Source organism: Carettochelys insculpta, chromosome 20 (genome assembly GCF_033958435.1).
Source record: "Carettochelys insculpta isolate YL-2023 chromosome 20, ASM3395843v1, whole genome shotgun sequence".
NCBI lineage: Eukaryota > Metazoa > Chordata > Testudines > Carettochelyidae > Carettochelys > Carettochelys insculpta.
Window position 1 is genome coordinate 14447932 of NC_134156.1, and position 19029 is coordinate 14466960.

Below are 19029 nucleotides of genomic sequence, written 5' to 3' on the forward strand. Positions count from 1 at the left end.
CGATAGTAAAATATTTAATGTTGCTGTAATTATTATAGTATTTGACTGGATATCCTTTAAGGCAAGTGATTTGGTTGTATATTGCTAATAATTGGCATTTCTTTTTCACCCATGTGGGGTAATTAAAGCAGAGAAGTGGTCTGTATTCTTTATGTTAGAGTCTGAGGAGGTAACACGGGCCATCACTATAAAGCCCCAAACAGTGATCGAGAGTTAGGATTTATGTTACAAACACCTCTGCTCCCCAAATAAATCTACCGTAGTACCAATTAGGAAAAACAAACAAGAAAATCCCCAAACCACATTTAAACAGTACAAAATTAAAAGCTAACTTCTGACCCATATAACCTTTTCGTGCCATAAAATAGCCCAGGACTCTATGTATCAAACATATGTTTGTAAAATGGTTTGATAAGGTAAGCATTTGTTCAATTTTCTGCCATTTTGAATGCAGAGCCCTTGCATTCAAGCAGTGAAAATAGATACATTTGCTTTTTTATTTGTTCTATTTTTTCTTTTCCAGAGCTGTTGACATTTTGCGAATGGCATCAGCAACTAATCACATATCTTTGCTGGTTGCTAGAGATGAAGAAGCAAAGTAAGGGAATTAAAATGTTTATATATATAAATTATCACTATATCATCTTCCCCTTCTCCCTCCCTCCAGCAACCCCAGTGCACTCACACTAAATGTGTCATTTAATTTAGATGTTTTACAAATTAGGTATTAGTCATATGATATTCACAATGTGATTTGTGTTTTTGTATTTTGCTTAAACGTTTTACAGCATAATGCATTTTGTCAGAGTTTTTAGTATCTTTTCCCTCTATATGCACACGTGGTACACCCTGACCTATGATAACAAGATTCCTATCAAGAATGATAACAGTGAGGAATTGAGAATGCATCAGTATATTTTATATGTGACTCTCAGGGCCATGCTGTCCACATTGCATGAATATATGAACGTTAGGCTAAAGTCGGAAAGTAATATTAACCCTCCTCACCTTAGTGAAATGATCAGTCGCAGTTAGTTCATTGGGATTACTCACATGTGTAAAGGCTGCAAGTTCTGACCCATCCATGTTTCATGAACAAAGTGTTCATTATTACCTGGTACAATTAAATAATAATATAAAGTATTTGCTTTCATCATAGTCATGTTTTCCTGACTGTTGTCTTTTTAAGACACGCAGAATTTTAAAAAATTATTAGTATTTGACACTAGTAAACTTTAAATAGTTTATCTAGTGCTTAACATCTGAATATAAGGCCCTTTCAATCTCTTGATTTATGAGCTCTGAATTAGTGGGGATAAGTAGGTTAAACTGTTCAGTGCAGTAGTGCAAAATTCCTACATTATGAGGACAGTTACACTAAAATATCCCTTTAATCTTGTTGTCTATAGACAGTCATATAAAATGACACTGAAACAAGAAATGCTTGGATGGAAAGAAGCCAGGAAGCCCATCCAAATCTATCCCCCTTTTGAGTTAGAAGCTGTTTCCTTCAAATATTTATGTAACTATATTTGAAAATCATTGAAAAGTTGCTATTGTTTTTATCTTTTCTAGGCTGTTCCATTTATTAACTGCCCTCTGTGTAAAGGAAGTCGAGCTAAATACCTTTAGAGCATGGCCTTTCTTACTCTTATGTTTGTGCCCCTTTATTTTTGTATTTGACAGTAGTTCAAGTGGCTTTGTATCTTCTATCCTCTCTCTCTTCTTCAGACTGTTTTAGATACTTCTGAAGTCCACTCTTAATCTGCTTTTATCCAAAGCATACTGGCCTAGTTCCTCTAACCTTCTTGAATAATTAAAATCTGTGAGCCCCTTTATCATTCACAGAGTTTGTCCCATGATGAAATCTCCACTAGCTATTCTAAATGTGTCCACATTTGCTTAAAGAGCTTGCAGTTCATTTCTTACCATATATATATTGTATTAAATACTTCATGTATATGCAACAGTTTCTGTATCTGTAACTAGAACCTGGTGATAGATGGGTACCAGTTAAATAAGTGTATTTGTATTGCTATTAAGCAGTTTACTAAATTGTGACTTCAGTTACCTCTGCATAGTCAATGGAGTTTTGCTGCTGTAACCGGTATCACAGTTTGGCAATTTGTGTTACCTCCCCGCCCAAACTGTGTAATACTCATTTTCTGATATTTTGTGGTTTATACCGTTTGTAGGTAAAAGCTTTCCCCTACCCTACCTTTTTCTTTTCTTCTTTCTTTTTATTGCTGAGATAGTAATGATGACTATATTTTAGAATCTTATAAATCTTAAATGAGAGTATAATCAGTACTTTTAGTAGGTATTTTTCTTAGTTGAATAAATAATGTCTCATAGGCTACGTCTACACTAGCCAAAAACTTCGAAATGGCCATGCAATGGCCGGCTACTTCGACTTATCCTATGGAATAAGGGGACTTCGAAGTAGCTGGGGTCCTTTCGAAAAGGAGCCCCATCCGGACAAGCCGCGCGGTGGCGAGCCGCGTCAATTTTGAAGTGCCGTAGCCACCTGCATGCTAATGAGGCGCAGAATATGTATTTCAGCGCTTCATTAGTAAACTTCGAAATGGCCATTTGCATGGCCATTTCAAAGTTTTTGGATAGTGTAAACATGGCCATAAGGGGTTTGCAGCGTCAACTTTAATTATGTCTCCAATAATTCAACCAACTGTTTCTTAATCTTCCAGAAATGTTTGGAAATAGTAATTATTTGATTTCTACAGAGCCAATAATGTCAATATTTTTAACAGAAAAGAGGATTCACAGATTTAAGATTCATTCTGCAACCAGCTTTATGTTAAATTGTGTACTCCCCTTGAGGAGAACAATACAACACATGCCTGCAAATCAAAATTAGATATATTGGTCACAGATCTGCTCTAATAATTATTGTAGAGAATTTCTGTGGTCTGTGTTATATACATTGGGGTTAGACCAGATCTTAATGGTGCTTTCTAGTCTTGGAATATATGAATTCCTGGCCAGTGTTTAGAGGCAGCTCAAGGAGTGAGGTAGTTAAGTGCAGCTCAGTCTATTTAGGGCCAGAACCTTAAAAGAAGACAGAGGTAAATTGGTTGTACTGATTGCAAACTAGGACACAGAGCTCCAGGGAAACATAATATCTATCTTGTGTGATTTCTACTTTCTAACATTTGTTTTCAATCTCCTGCTTGTACAACTGCATGGGAAAAAGGCAGCTGGAAACTGTTAGAAAATTTATGTCAGTTTGAAAACCGTATAATCAGATTCTACCCAGTGATGGTGACTATGTGATCAAATCCATGTCTCTGGGAATGTTTTCATTCTTTCTGGTGCACAGCAGCCCTGAAACAAGGCCAAGAAGAATTTCTGATGCTACATAAATTCTAGATTTAAAGAAGACTCTATCACACTTGACTTCCAAATGTATTGTCAATTCTCCTTCCAGTGTTCTCATCCTTTTTTGAACAATGTAAGCTATTTATTAAATTAGACAACTATTCTCTGAGACTACATCTGCACTAGCAAGATTTTTCGAAAGAAGGTGGCTCTTTTGAAAGATCGCGTGGCATGTCTACACACAAAGGCCATTTCTACACATTCCGTTTGTTCTGGAAGATGATCCTCCGGAATACGTTTTCTGGAGGATCATCTACGTCTTCCAGAGGATCGCCTTCCGGAAGAGTGAGTCTACATGCTAAACAGGCCGCTGAAAGAGCTGCCCACATGCACTGGTGCTCTTCCGGAAGAACAGGGCAGGAAACGGCGTGGACGGGGTCGCACGGCCAGGGAACCCTTCTGGGGCTGCCGACTAAACGGCCCTTTAAAGGAACCCCACTCAGACAGCCCCCTCCTTGCACAAGCTGCTGAGGCCTGCCACATCTGTGCACAGCAAGGCAAACCCAGATCCCTGTCCAGCGCACGTTGACCAGCAGGCGTGAACCCCCAACAGCTGCAGGCCAACAGGCTTGCCCTTACCCACAGGCTAGCCATCCTGGTCACCCTCCTTGGCCTCCTGTGGAGACAGAGACCCAGGACTGTGGGTCCTGAAGCCCCCACCACCCCTGCTGGTGCCCCTCTGGGCCATCCAGTGCATCTGGACCCACGCCACCAGCACGGACTGGTGGGACAGGGTTGTCATGGGAGTAGGTTGATGACCACTGCCTGCAAGACTTTTGGATGAAGGCAGAGACTTTCCTGGAGATCTGCAGCTGGCTCGCCCCCATGGTCTGACACCAGGATACCTGGATGAGGCTGTCCTTCTCCCCAGAAAGGCGCATGGTCATTGCCATCTGAAAATTGGCCACCCTAGACAGCTACCAGTCCATTGGGCAGCAGTTCGGGGTGTGCACATCCACCATTGGGGCCGTTGTTCGGGGGGGAGGGAGGAGGTTGGTGGGCTTGGGGGACCCCAGGGGCCAATTGGGAGGAGGTCGGGCTGGGGGCCGGGCAGGTCTAGGTCAGGGGGGATACAACATACTCATTGCTGGAGGGGCCCCCAAGCAAGGGGGGCCTGGCAGGGAGGTAGGGGGTGGAAGCAGAAGGGGCAGGGAACCCCCCTATGTATGCCTATGCGTGTGCTCGCTCCTGTTCCCCTGCAGGTCATGAGTGCCATCAACCGTGTGCTGGTGCAGCAGCTGGTGCGCACTGGGGACCTGGATGCTCTCACTGAGGGCTTCACTGCACTTGAGTTCCCCAAGTGCTTCGGGGTGATCAATGGGATGCATATCCCCATCAGGGCCCCAGACCACAGGGGTGGCTGATACATCAGCCAGAAGGGGTACTACTTGATCGTGTGCCAGGCTGTGGCGGACACCCATGGGAGGTTCACAGACATTTATGTCAGCTGGCTGGGCAGGGCACATGACGCACGGATCCTGTGGAACTCTGCCCTTGTTCCACAGGATAGAGGCCGGGATATCTGTGCCCCAGGGGGAGTGCGTCATTGGGGAGGTTGCGATGCCCGTCTGACTTGTGGGCGACCCGGCCTACGCACTCCAGCTCTGGTTGATAAACCATACATGGGCCACCTCACACCCTCCCAGGAGCTGTCAACGCCCAGCTCGCATGGGCCTGGCATACAGTTGAATGTGCCTTCGGCTGTCTGAAGGTGCGATTCAGGTGTCTCCTCACGTGCCTCGATGTGGGGGTAGAAAATGTCCCGCAGGTCGTGGCCACCAGTTGCACGCTCCACAACCTCATCAAGGCACGTGAGTGGACCCTGCCCCAGTACCAGCAGCCCACTGCAGCCCCCGACAGGCAGCTCGACAGTGACGGGCTCTGGATCTGTGAGGCTTTCCGAGAGGCATTCACCCGGGGGGGACTACTAGCCCCCTAACACTTCCCCGCACCCCCCCACCTCTCCTACCCTACCCCATAATAACCAGGGACATGGGGTGCAAAATGTAACTATGTATTTAACTCACAGCGTAGAACAGTAGAAAACAATGTAAATAGTAACTACAGTATAATAAAACTAAAGTTTAATAATCTAAAACTGACTAAACTGTATACATGAGAGTAAGGGAGCAGGGACATGTGAATGTGGATGGGGCCTGAGACAGAGATCATGGGGGCCCTAGTGAAGGGATGGGGTGGAGGGCCGCAAGCCCTGGTGCTCCTCCCGTCCTGGGTGTGTGGTACCCTGTGGGGCACTCATAGGGGTCGGGAGCACTGGCAGGTGAGGCCGGTCTGCATCTGGTCCAGCCTCAGCAGAGGGGTTGGGGGGGCAGGTCGTGGCTCTGGGAACCCTCCACATGACTTCTTGTGGCCACGAGCCACGCCGCAAGGTCCCTCAGGGCAGCCGTAGGCAGGCCCATGAGCAGTAGGGCGGCCAGGGCCTCAGGGTCATGGGCTGGGGAAATGGGAGCAGCTGAGGGGCCAGTGGGGGGGGCAGCAGGGGAGGCGGTGGGGAGGTAGCAGGGGGGCCTTGGGGGACCAGTGGAGGGGACAGCAGGGGAAGCAGCCGGGGGGGGCAGGGGCTGATTCACAAGGGCCCCACACACTCTGCAGAGCATCCCCACCTCCCCCCCATGTGTCCCACCTCCTCTGCAGCTTGGCCTCATCAAGGGCCAGCTGCCTCTCGGCGAGGGTGTTTAGGTGGCAGAGGGCTGCGGTGTAGGCTGCGACCTTGTCCTCACAGCCCCGGCACCTGATCCGGTGCACCCGTGGCTGCTGTGCTGTGGGGGTGGTCCTGGCCCTGCTGGTGGCCTTCTGGGTCCTCCAGCCTGGAGCTGGCAGGCCCCAGGCTCCTCATCCAACTCCCTCTGCCCTTGAATGGTGCCACTGTGAGAGAGAGAAGGTGGGGTGGAGGGTCAGTCCCACATCCAGACCCTGGGTGACATGGCCCTGGCCTCCTGGGTGGTTGCCCACTCCCCAGACCCACGGAACGGCTGTGTATCAGAGGATGCCGCTGTGCGGGCCTGTGTGCACTCACCATGCTGGTCCCTGGGGCATGGTGCCGGGGCTGGGGCACTGTCCGTGGTGGCCCACTTTGACAACAGGCTTTCGGGCTGGGGGGAGCTTGGCCATGTGGGGAACTGGGTGGAGCTGTGCTGCCTAAGGGCCCCTCGGCATGCTCAGGGGGTGCTCCATGATAGAGGGAGCCAGATGCTGCTCGCAGGCATGGATGCGGCCTGTGTCCCAACCAGGGATGGGCCGTAAGGTGTTGGGGCCTGGCACTGGGGTCCAGGTGTGCCCCCGCCCCCGGGACTTTTCTCTGGCTTCGCACACATTGGGTGATGCCTGACTGGAGGGGGCCTGGCTGCTGGCGGTGGAGAGCAGCGCGATGGTGAGGGATCTATCTGAGGACTCCCTGCCGGATGGGATGTCTACCATGGTGGGACCCTCCTTCCCCTCTGGTGCAGCAGGGGGCTCAGGTGCAGTCGTCTCCACCATGACGTGGGGTGGTGAAGCGTTGTCTGCTGCCAGGAAGTCCTGCAGCTCCCTGTAGAAAGGGCAGCTGGCTGGGGCACAGTGGGATCTGTGGGTGCTGTGTCGGGCCCGCATGTACCCCTGCCACAGCTCCTTCACCTTGCAGCAAACTTGCTCAGGTGTCCAGGAAGGGTGGCCATGGGCAGCCAGACCCTGGGTGAGGTGGGTGAAGGCTGGGGCATTCCTCCAGTGCCTGCTGGTGTCCCAGAGGACCTCCTCGTCACGCCAGAGCCTCAGGAGGTCCTTCCAGAAGAAGGCCGTCTTTCTGATTCCGCAGCAGAGTATGGAATCTGGAGGATGGGGCACCTTTTTCTACATTCTTTCCAGAAGAGTGCCTTACGTGTGTAGACGCTCCATGGATCTTCCAGAAGAAGTTGCCATTCTTCTGGAAGATCTGCATTTGTAGAAGCGGCCAAAAAGTGTTCTTTTGAAAGTAAATCGAAAGAATGCAGTGCTCCTTTCAAAATTGCTTTTCCTTTCCTGTTTCAGGAAGAGCATCCCCTTTCAAAAGCGTCTTTTGAAAGAAAATGTGTATAGATACTTTGCAGGCCCCACCTTTTTTTTTTTTTCAATAGAGCAGTCCTCACGGGGCCTGATTTTTTGATCCCTGGCCCATTTGTTTGAAAGAGTAGGGGCTGTGTGGACACTCTTTGGAAAGAGTAGATCACTCTTTTGATCTGCTTTTTTGTGTGTGGATGCACTTTTTGAAAGAAGATTTTTTGGAAGAGATCTTCTTTACGGGCTTCTTTCAGAAGCTCTCTGTAGTGTAGATATAGCCTGATAAGACATTTAAGTTCTTAATATAATATTCTAAAAAAAGTTATCTTTTCTGTAGAGTCTTTTCTACAAATTTCATCTTGCAGTACTCTATAGAGTTAATTCAGTTAAAGAGATAAAAAAATTGCAGGAGTGAAAAACCAAAGAGATATGTACCAAGGACAAAAAGATATTCAACTAAAATTTGGAATTAGAGGGTAGGGATAAAAACTAGGGCAGAAACTGTTGTACAAAAGTGTCTTTCACTGTTCATAGCGAGGTTGTAGAGAATGGGGTAGAGAAGACTCTAGCTCTAGATATAGAGAAGGGAAAGTAATGTGTCCTGAGTTGTGGTAAAAGATGTTCACAGAAAGTTTTAAAATTAACCAGTGCAAATTTAACTGGATTCTGAAACAAATGGGGAGCCAGTGAGTTATTTGACCCCTTGTGCAAAGTGACTCTTCCCCAAGGACATGTTAGAAAGTAGTCAGAGGAGGCAAAAAACCAGCATATTCTTTCTCTGCTGCTTGCTCTGTTATGACAGGCTTGTTGCAGGAGGGCTGTTCTCAGTAACAGTACTTGCAATTATATATGAGAACAGAAGCAAGCTGTAGCTGTTAATTACTAGTGTCTAGCTTTGCTAATTTGATCAGTGTTTTCAAATACAATTACCAGAATCTCACTCAAAAACCAGAAAATAATCATGTAAGCTTCAAAGTTATCTTTCTTCATTATATGCAGAGTGGTGACTCCAATGTATAGTGGTGCTATAAAAAGAGAGAGGAAATGGGGACTATCCATTATGTGAATTTTTTCCCCCTTCTCTCTATTATAGTTTGGAATTAAAGAAAGGGAAAACCTGGAATGAATAGAAACTTTGGGCTGAATATAATCTTATCCGTTTGTAAACCAGCAGTAACTCTAATGAAGTCAATTATGCTAGTGTAAAACTAGTGAAGGTGAAATCAGAATCAGGCTCATTGTTTCTAAATACTTGCAAGTCAAGTAAATCAGCTGATATTTAAAACAATGCAGAAAAATAGATACTACCACATTTCATGTTTCTAAGCAATACACTTGATCAGACAAAACATTGAGAGCAATAATCAGAAAAGCTATAGGTGCTCACTGTTTTTTGAGTGAAGCAAGAAAAGAAAAGGCTGTGCTTATAATGAAGAATCCTGAAATAAACATGAGAGAATTCAGATGTATAAATCCTACGAATTAAATCTGTTTTATTATTGAGTAGGAAAAGCAAATACAGGTTCTAGGCGCTTTTCATCCTTCTATTATGTATAAAATATTGTGTCTCAGAATTAATAACAAAGGTAGAACAGAATCTTTCTCCCCCCTGTGTTATGCATGCAATTTCTGTTAGTGAATATCTGTCTCATCTTGGAATCAAGCAGCAACACTTTCTCATCATTCAGAGAGGTCACTGTTGAGCTGCTTCAGAGGCATTTGCAATCCAGGAGGAACAGAGCTAGTAATTAAACCTCTTTATCTTGTGGTAACCAGCTCATCTTGTTTATAGACTATCAGCCTCTGTGCATGTCCTTTAGTGTTGTGCTACTCTGTCATAGATCTGTTCTCCATATTTTTATATCTGAGAAAAATTTCATTTTTTTTCTGGTTTTGAGCCATCTGACTTTTAAAGTACCTGGTGGTCTGGGGGAATTGGGTGTACGGTGGAAACTGTGAGAACTATGTTCTAAACAAGTGGCACTCATATGTGGTCTCAAGGATGCATTTGTAACTGAAGTCAAGTTAAATAAAAATATTTTTTAATTATCATAGGAAAGAATTTCTCGTCTTGAGGGATAAATATGGATCATGCAGTAACACAGACTCTGCAAGATGTTCACCGACACAACTGCTAGCTGGTGAGGCACTGAATGTTTCTAAATTTTCCACTACAAGGAAGTAATAGAGGATTCTTTATAGCTTGAAATAATGTTGGAGAACACTGCTGTCATCCTTGTATGAAATGTAAATCAGCACTTCAAAAATTTATTTTGCAGGGGTCGGGCAGTATGTTTTAGTGAGGAGATTAGGAGTCTGATGGGGCTCCTTTGTTTATTCATGACTCAAGTATGAACTCAGTTTGTGATCTCACAGCAACTTCTCTATGTCCATTTCCACATCTGTATTATATCATCTATCTCAAAGTGTTTTCATTAAATGAATGGTTTAGAAAATGTAATGAAAATCTATGATGAAAGTTACCTTAACACTGCAAAGTGTTGATACTTGAGAGATTGTAGTGCTTCACACTCCATTTGGAGTTGCTACATTAGTAGGGATGATTTATACCTTTGAGAAGGGAAGATGTATGATTGTTTTACTTCACTCAGTCTTTTCATTTGAAGGGTCAGTCTTCACGTATCAGCAAGTCATGTGTTTTCTGAATACCTGAGTGTTTGACTGAGCTTCCACCCTGAAGCTGCTAGCTGCGGGGTTCCCTGTGGGTTTGTTTATCTTTAGACAAAAGCTTTTATTGGCTCTTCTCTCAGGAGGGAAGGAAGGAAGGACTGGGAGACTGGAGTAAAGCGCCTGAGCTGTTGATTTGGGAACATGAGGGGACAGAGGGGATAAATTTAGCACTGCAAGGATAAATTATTTTCAGCAGCTGTTATGGTGTATTGTATTGGCTGTCAACTCCAGTCTTCTATTGTTCTGTGTTTTTGTTTTTCCAAATCAAGCACAGATGTTATAAGTGAACCCAGGTGCTAAACATTCTTTCCTAGAGCCAAACAGAGTGGGTCACACTCATTTCCCTCCCAAGAGTAGGTTCAGAGCCTTTGCACCTATTCCTATTATGCAGAGGGTTGGATACGATTGATACAACTGATTGCAAGACCTCCAAAGTACTGGATTTGTGACAAACTGGATATTGGACAGAAGCCAGCTTGGGAAAACACCCAGTACTGGAGACACTTTTATTATATTCAGTATCAAAATTAATAATAAGAGACTTGGTCATAATGATGCAGTTTACCAGAACCTTTATTAGTTCAAGTTCATGGGACAAATCATGCTTCTCTTCCTGACGTGTACTGACCTGTTTGCCTGAGCAGAAATTGGTGCTATATGTCAGTGAAACATTTTGTCTGCCATGAATGTGGTTTTTATTCCTCTTTCCTCATTATTTCTTTCTTTGAGGAAAACCAGTTGACAGCCTTTCTGCTGGATCATCCTCAAGGTCACAAAGTCCTCTGCTTCTGCATCCAAAGGATATTGTCATCAGCTGTAATGGAAATAATTCTGTTACCACGACATCTCCGCAGCTCACAAAGTAATTTCTGAAACTGACATTAGCTTTCTTTTTTGAACTCCCCTGGTTTAAAGTATTTGTGTTTATCTTCTTATGGATATTTTGTGTGGCACTCACTAAAGGGGCACATGTTACAAAGACTGCACTATTTAAAAAAATATATTATCCATAATACTGTTGGTTGTTAAAACCGAATTAATTTTTAAAAGTAATTTATTTTGGCCATTTTGTTTCATCTGTTTATTTTTCGTGTTTTGCTCATTTTGGTGAAATTAGCTTGTCTTAAATTAAATTGTATTTACGGTTATTTCTAGCCAGCCCCTAGTTAGTTTTTCCTTCTGGTTCATGTACACTTATACATTGCTACAATGCTTTAGTTGCAAACACTGCAGGAAAGGTCTCAGTCCAACAACATTTTTTGAAAACACCAAAAAAGAGAAAAACCTGAAATATATTGTCTTGAAAAACATGAAACGCGAAGGCCATGTCTGCACGAGCTCATTCGTTTGAAATAATGTTCGAAAGAAAGGGAGCTTCTGTAAGATCCTGCGGAGTGTCGACACACAAAATATCTTCTTTCAAAAATATTTTCAGAAGAACGTGGCCCACTTTCGAAATCACTCTTCCATTCCCGTTTCAGGAAGAGTGCCTTCTTTCAGAAGACTCTTTCCAAAGAAAATCTGTGTAGATGCTCCATGGGCCTCTCTTTTGAAAGGGGGATCCACCATGATGCCAGCCAGCTGGAGTGCAGAGACGCCCCTGCCAGCATAAGTAGGACTCTATGGTCTCTGCGCCTGGCTGTGTTGAAAGACTCAGGGACCCAGAAACCCTGGGACAGGAAGCTGAGAGCGTGCTTGCTGCAGGGAGAGCATGAGCTTCCTCCAGCATGCCTTCGCAGCGATACCAGATTACCATCAGCCACCCTACCGGCAGCATGGTCAGCAGCCAGGAGCCTGCGCTCCCCAGGGGTGCCCCACGGAGCACTCCAAGGGCTCACAGGAGCCTAGCCAGTGCTCCCAATAAAGGGCCCCTTCCTGGACAGAGGCCAGAGTTAAGGACCTCCTTGGACTGTGGGGGGACAAGGAGGTTCTCCTGCACACAGGTGGCCATCACTGGAGTGCTGCAGCATTCACCCACCTCTCCACTGGTCTGACATCCAGGGGCACCCCAGCCGCATGCCTGACTGGGTCTGCTCTAAGGTAGAGGAGCTAAGGCAGGCTTACTGCCATGCCCAGGATGCAGCCAGCCACTCGGGGGCAGTGCCCACTGGCTGCCCCCACTTTGAGGAGCTGGACCGCCGCCTCGGGGTGAAGCAGACAGCCCCACCTGGTTGCCCCCATGGACATCACTGGGCCAGAGCCAGAGCCGGAGCCGGAGCACAAGCCAGATACAGAGATGGTGTACCTGCCAGACCATCGGGTGCCAGCATCCCCCAACCAAGGGAGCAGGGCGCCCAGGCAGGAAGCAATGTCAAGGAATTCAGTGATGGGACCCTCATCATTGCCCTCCCTGCTGGGTCGTCGAGCTAGGACTGCTACACCTAGACCTCTCCCAACTTCCTGAAGGGATCGCCAGGTAGGTACTGAGTGTTCCAGATGCCCTGGCATGTGGGAAGGGGGCTCCTACCTGTGCCACAGCCAGCAGTGGGTCACTCACATGGCCACCGGCATCAGTCTGGACGCATCCCAGAAGGCCACTGTCCCCAGGCCCTAGAGGGGGTCCTGCGCGGCACTCAGTGCCTGCCCCCCAGACAGCACCACAGTCCACTCACCCAGGGAGGGAAGCTGGGGGGCCTGACTGAACCTGGTGCAGATTCCACTCACACAGGGTCCTCTCCACTTGTGGGAGCCCACAGGGCCCCTGGGCCACTGGATGGGGAGGCCACAGGGGGCACAATCTCCGGGGTCAGGTCATAAGACTGATGGGCCATCACTCTGTCCCCTTCTGTCTCCACAGGTCCACTGTTGGGGGACAGGCTGAACCATGTCCACATCCAGAGAAGACCCGGAGCAGATGGCGAGGGGGCTGGGACACCTCCACTTCCTGCGCCCCACAGCGCTGCTGCCTGGGTATGCACCAGCTCCCCCAGGAGGAGGAGGCCACTGCCACCCACACAGCCACCCTGCGGGACATGACCTCCATCCTGCAAGAGTGGCTGGTGATGGAGCAGGAGGCTTGGGATTGGGTTATGGGCACCCTGGACACCCTCGCCAAGTCTGCAACCACCCACCTGACCCTGCCTTCAGCTCCAATGCTAGGCCCTCTGCAGCGCCCCACCCTGCAGCCCCTGACCTTGCTGCCCTGCTCCCACCCTACCTCCCCCCAGCCACCTGGCTGGCACTTGGTTGCTGGCTGGTGAGCAGTGCTGGCCAGGGTGAGCCACTCCCCACCCTTCCTTTCTTCCCTATGGGCCTTCCCTTGCCCCTGTGTCCCTATGTTCCCATCCCAGCCCCAGCAGGGGCCACAGAAGTGGAGCAGTAGGGGCTCCCACACAAGTCATAACTCCCGGCCCTCCACCCCTGTGGAGTAGTAAGGCCCCCCTCCAAGTTGCGTTGCCCCCACCCTTGCCCCAGGATTCCCATTGTATATAGTTCTCCCTCACTCCCCACTGGACATAGTTTATTATAGAGTTCATCAGGTTGAAAGAGGGTGGGTTTTTTTTGTTTGTTTTTTCTCAATAAATTGTTAATATTTTACCACCCCTGTGTCCCTCGTGAATGGTGGGGGGAATGGTAAGAGGTGGGTGTGTGGGAGGCAGCTCATGGTGGAGGGTGTCTAGGGAACAGTCATTGGGGCCCCCACATGAAGGCCTTCCAGAGGGCCTCCCTGACCTGCACCGTGTCCTGGTGAGCCTGGTGACACAGGGCAGTGGCCAGCTGTTCATAGCCATGGCTGGCCTCAGCAGCCTAGCCCTGTGTGAAAGGCTTGTGCTTGCTCTCCACAATGTTGTGGAGATTGCAGTTTGTCCCCACCATGGTCATCACATTGTGGAGGCTGACCTCCAGGTGTGTTAGGAGGCACCGAAAGCACCCCTTCAGGCATCCAAACACCTGCTTGACTGTGTTCCAGGCTCAGTTCAGGCACTCATTAAAAAAGATCTTGGGTGGGGTCGGTATGTCCCGAGAAGGGCCGCATGAGCCACGGTTGCAGAGGTATGCGGCATCGGCCATAATGCAAAGGGGCATGGTCAGGTCCTGGACTGGGAGCTCCCACAAGTGGATGTAAGTCCACCCCCTGCATCCTGCAGCCAACCCATCAGTTCCTAAGTACCCAGGCATCATGGGCTCAGCCTGACCAGCCCACACAGATGTCCATGAACCAGCCTTTGGTATCCATGACAGCCTGGAGCAATATGGGTTCCATCCAACATCCCAAAGCAGTTAGGGAAGCCCAGCTCTGTGAATCCTGTGAGGGCGACGTTGAGGTCCCCAACGTGGACAGCCTGACAAAGAAGGGTGGCCTGCATGGTGGTGGAGGGTGAATATGCCCGTGAGTACGTGGCTGAGTGCTCAATGCCCCGCTCCTCTGTTCCTTCTTCCCAGAGCTCCTCTCCCCTGTCTCCTCTGGGGCCCTCCTCCCCAGGGCCCCCCAGGTCCCTGAGAGTCCCACTTATCTGGGAGCCCTCTACCCTTCCTTGTGGTGGGTTTATGACCTGAGCATGGCTTGCCTCCACGAGGACGGCCCCAATAGTGGCTTTGCCCACCCCTAACTGGTGGCCAACTGACTGGTGACTGTCCAGGCTGGTCAGTTTTAGGAGGGCAATGGCTACCTTCTTTTGCAGGGGGAGTGTGGGCTGCATCTGGGTGTACTGGTGCTGGTGGGCTGGGCAAGCCAGTCACATAGCTCCAGAAATGTCTGCTTGGTCATGTAAGAGTTCTGGAGCCAGCGATCATTGTCCCAGTCTGCCAGCACCAGCTGGTCCCATCACTTGGTGCTGGCAGGGTAGTTCCAAAGACACCAGATCACCGGAGGGTGGGGGGTATACATTGCCCCACGGAGCCTCCTTCAGGAAGGTGGCTATTCAGGTGGCCCTCTGGAGCTGCTGGAGGGCGGCGAATAGCAACATGGCCAGAAGGCTGACCACTGCCTCGACGAGGTCAACATCGGGGAACTGCTGCACATCCAGAGTGTGCTCCAAAGTGATTCCTCTGCATGGTCAGGGTCTGTGTTGCTCTGGGTGGCAAAGCAGCCCTCAGTGTGTGCAGGACGAGGGTACTTGGGAGGGGCCCTTAAAGGGAGTGGCTGGCTGTGGGGAGAGCTTGTTTGCCATATGACCTCGTCCTCAGCATTTCCTAGCCCTTTCTTTCAAAAGAGTGCCCTGGCTGTGTGGATGCTTTCTTCCAGAAGAGCAGTTCATGACCTCAATCTGCTTTTTGTGTGTAGATGCTGGCTTTCAAAAGGCGATCTTTTGAAAGGTTGCCTTTGAAAGCTCGCCTTTAGAAATCATGCTGTAGTGTAGATGTAGCAGAAATGTAAGGCCACGCTCTGAGTTAGAGGCAGAACCAGGGCTGAAATCCAGGAGTCCTAACTCCCAGCTTGCAGCTCTAACAATGTTTTGAAGCATGTTCTGCCCCTCTACCCATTTATCTATCCATCCGTGTACTCACCCACTGATGCAGAGAGCTTTGTGAACTGAGGCAGTGAAAAAATATTACCACCAAGTTTGGAACACAGTGAGCTGTTCAAATGATGGAACAGTTTTGTAGGAGGGTGTGATGATACATCTGCTTGGCAGATCTGGGCATAAGCTGACTGGTCAATAACCCTTCCAGTGACTGCACTCAGATGCTCTCTCTCTTAGGTTACAGCCTCTCTCTGCTCCAGAACCACCTGCTTCTTTGTTACTTGATCCTTTGGCATGTCCCCAAAGCCTAATTGTCCCAGGCAGTCAACTCCCCACTGCCTGGTCTGTGCCACTTACCAGTGACTGGTAGGGGAACACAGTCCGATCATCAACTCTGTTCCTGTTCAAGGTCCTGTCATCAGCAGCTAAGGTCTGCCCTATCCCACACTTGGCTGCTTTTCCCCTTAGATTCCCTGCCTTTCTGGCTTCCCCCAGTTTTCAAGTTCAAACTCCCTCCTCCCAGGGAGTAACCGTAGACTACTCTCTATAGTCCTTACCATACCTTGCTTCTCCTTGAGAGAGACTTCAGAGTACTTCTGTGCCGTTGACTTTCTGCTCTCAACTCCTGGACTGTAAACAGATGACTCCTGTTCCTGTCCAGTGGAGTCTCATGTTTACTGTCACTCAACCCCTACTCTGCTCGCTAGCTGCTCCTCCACGTGCAATCCATGCAGTTAATTGGTTGTCTAGCCACCTTACACTTCCTGGCCTTGTGTGGAGGTGAACACCCTATCCTGGGGAGCAGGATAAATCTTCAGATGGAATGAACACAAAGCAAGACAGTCTTGACAAAAAACACAAAAGTGATTTTTTTAAAAGAAGATGGCACTTGAAGCTTTTCATACAATTATGTTTTTGTGATTACTTTCAGATCCCTAGAAACATGATTGTCAAGTATCGGAGGGGTAGCCGTGTTAGTCTAGATCTGTAACAGCAACGAAGGGTCCTGTGGCACCTTATAGACTAACAGAAAAGTTTTGAGCATGAGCTTTTGTGAGCACAGACTCACTGCATCAGATGCTGGTCTTGGAAATCTGCAGGGCCAGGTATAAATAAGCCAGAGCAAGGGTGGGGATAACAAGGTTAGCTCAGTCAGGAAGGGTGAGGCTTACTACCAGCACTTGATCTGGAGGTGTGAACACCAAGGGAGGGGAAGCTGCTTTTGTATTTAGCCAGCCATTCGCAGTCTTTGTTTAAGCCTGAGCTGAGGGCGTCGAATTTGCAGATGAATTGTAGCTCAGAAATTTCTCTTTGGAGTCTGGTCCTGAAATTTCTTTGCTGTAGAATAGCTACTTTTAAGTCTGCTACTGTGTGGCCTGGGAGATTGAAGTGCTCTCCTACGGGTTTTTGTATATGGCCATTTCTGATATCTAATTTCTGTGCGTTTATTCTTTTACATAGAGAAAAAGAATATTCTCTACGTAAAAGAATAAACGCACCCAAATCAGATATCAGAAATGGCCATATACAAAAACCCATAGGAGAGCACTTCAATCTCCCAGGCCACACAGTAGCAGACTTAAAAGTAGCTATCCTACAGCAAAGAAATTTCAGGACCAGACTCCAAAGAGAAATTTCTGAGCTACAATTCATCTGCAAATTCGACGCCCTCAGCTCAGGCTTAAACAAAGACTGTGAATGGCTGGCTAAATACAAAAGCAGCTTCCCCTCCCTTGGTGTTCACACCTCCAGATCAAGTGCTGGTAGTAAGCCTCACCCTTCCTGACTGAGCTAACCTTGTTATCCGCAGCCTTGCTCTGGCTTATTTATACCTGGCCCTGCAGATTTCCATGACCAGCATCTGATGAAGTGAGTCTGTGCTCGCGAAAGCTCATGCTCAAAACTTTTCTGTTAGTCTATAAGGTGCCACAGGACCCTTCATTGCTGTTAGAAACATGATTGTGTATTTAAAGTAAGGAGAGAATCAGAGTTTAACTCTCATGGTGTATATAGCACTGCTTTAATACTTAACTGAACATGACTTTCTATTTCTAATTGCTGAAATTAGTAATTTTTTTATTGAGTACAATGTGGATTGTATGAGCCTCCTGATTGAACATTACCCATATATGTCAAACTAATTGTTGCAACACATGTGAAGCCAACAAGAGACATATTACCCATGGGTCTTCATTGCTGCTTTTTTCAAGCTCCACGGACTGTGTAACCAATCTTTCAATGCTAATTTTCTTTCCTCTTTTTTTTTTTTCCTCCCAGTGATAGTGCATTTCAGATTATCAGTGTTTCCAAGGGAACAGGCTTAGGTTTGAACATTGTGGGAGGTATTAACAGAAATGAAGGTCCCTTGGTGTATATTCAAGAAGTTATCCCGGGAGGTGACTGTCATAAGGTAGGCATTATAAAGTCCTCTTTTATTCATAGTTCCCTCCCATGCAGCTCCATTCTTTTCATTTATTACTGGCCTCAGTATAAATGCTCTCCAAAGTCATCTGATATACTTTGACTTGCTATGCTAGCAGCAAGCCATGTCTCAGAAACAATATTTTGCTAGGCAACCCTGGGCTATTTTTAGACAGTGGCATCACCTTTAGTAGAGCATCATGTCAAGGATCAAATCAAATCAAATCTTAACTTGCACTGAGTATCCTGTATGGGAAGGAGGAGATGAGTGTGTGTAGGTATCCTCTTTCTGTCTTCTCCGTGTATCTATGTGGTAGTCAGAAGGTTACTGGGCACCAAGGAGAAAACTAGGGAAAGAGTCCAATTCTTGTTCCTGCTGGCATGCCACAGCAGGCTCAGAGTATAATTGGGGAACTGGAAAGTTGGAACTGGCTTTTGGACAACTGAGAGAAGTTTTCGGATCGCGGGCACTTATCATCATACGGGACTTTAGGGAGACTAATACAGCAGTACGCAAGCAGTCCAGGAAGTTTCTGGAGAAGTTGGGGATCACTTCTTGGTACAAGTGCTGAAGGACCCAACCAGAGGTTGTGCGCGGCTCAGCCTGCTGCTTACAAACAGGGAGGAACTAATAGGGAAGGTGGAGGTGGGTGACAACCTGGGAAGCAGTGATCATGAGATGGTAGACTTCAGGATCCTGACTAAAGGAAGGAAAGAGAGCAGTAAATTACACACCTTGGACTTCAGAAAAGCAGACTTTGACTCCTTCGGGAACCTGATAGGCAGAATCCCCTGGGATGCTACCATGAAGGGAAAAGGAGCCCAGGAAAACTGGCAATATTTTAAGGAAGCCCTATTGAAGGCGCAGAAAGAAACCGTCCTTATGCACAGCAAGAGAAGTAAATATGGTAGGAGACCAGACTGGCTTACTGGGGAAATCCTTGGAAAACTTAGGCACAAAAAGGGAACTTACAAAAAAGTGGAAACTTGGACAGATGTCCAGGGAGGGCTATAAATGTATAGCTTGAGAATGTCGGGCAGTTATCAGAAAGGCGAAAGTGCAACTGGAATTGCGACTTGCGAG

At 47.4% G+C, this 19029-nt stretch overlaps 1 protein-coding gene across 2 annotated transcripts in view; it reads left to right on the forward strand.

Annotated features, from left to right (window-relative positions):
* The window catches only part of STXBP4 (syntaxin binding protein 4), a 278419-nt gene that overhangs the window by 24891 nt on the left and 234499 nt on the right, over window positions 1-19029 (forward strand). For both annotated transcript variants that reach the window (XM_075014469.1, XM_075014468.1), the window contains 4 exons: window positions 524-598; window positions 9484-9569; window positions 10849-10981; window positions 17802-17934. In XM_075014469.1, coding sequence (XP_074870570.1) covers window positions 524-598; window positions 9484-9569; window positions 10849-10981; window positions 17802-17934 — 427 coding nt within the window. The remainder of the gene's footprint in view (window positions 1-523; window positions 599-9483; window positions 9570-10848; window positions 10982-17801; window positions 17935-19029) is intronic.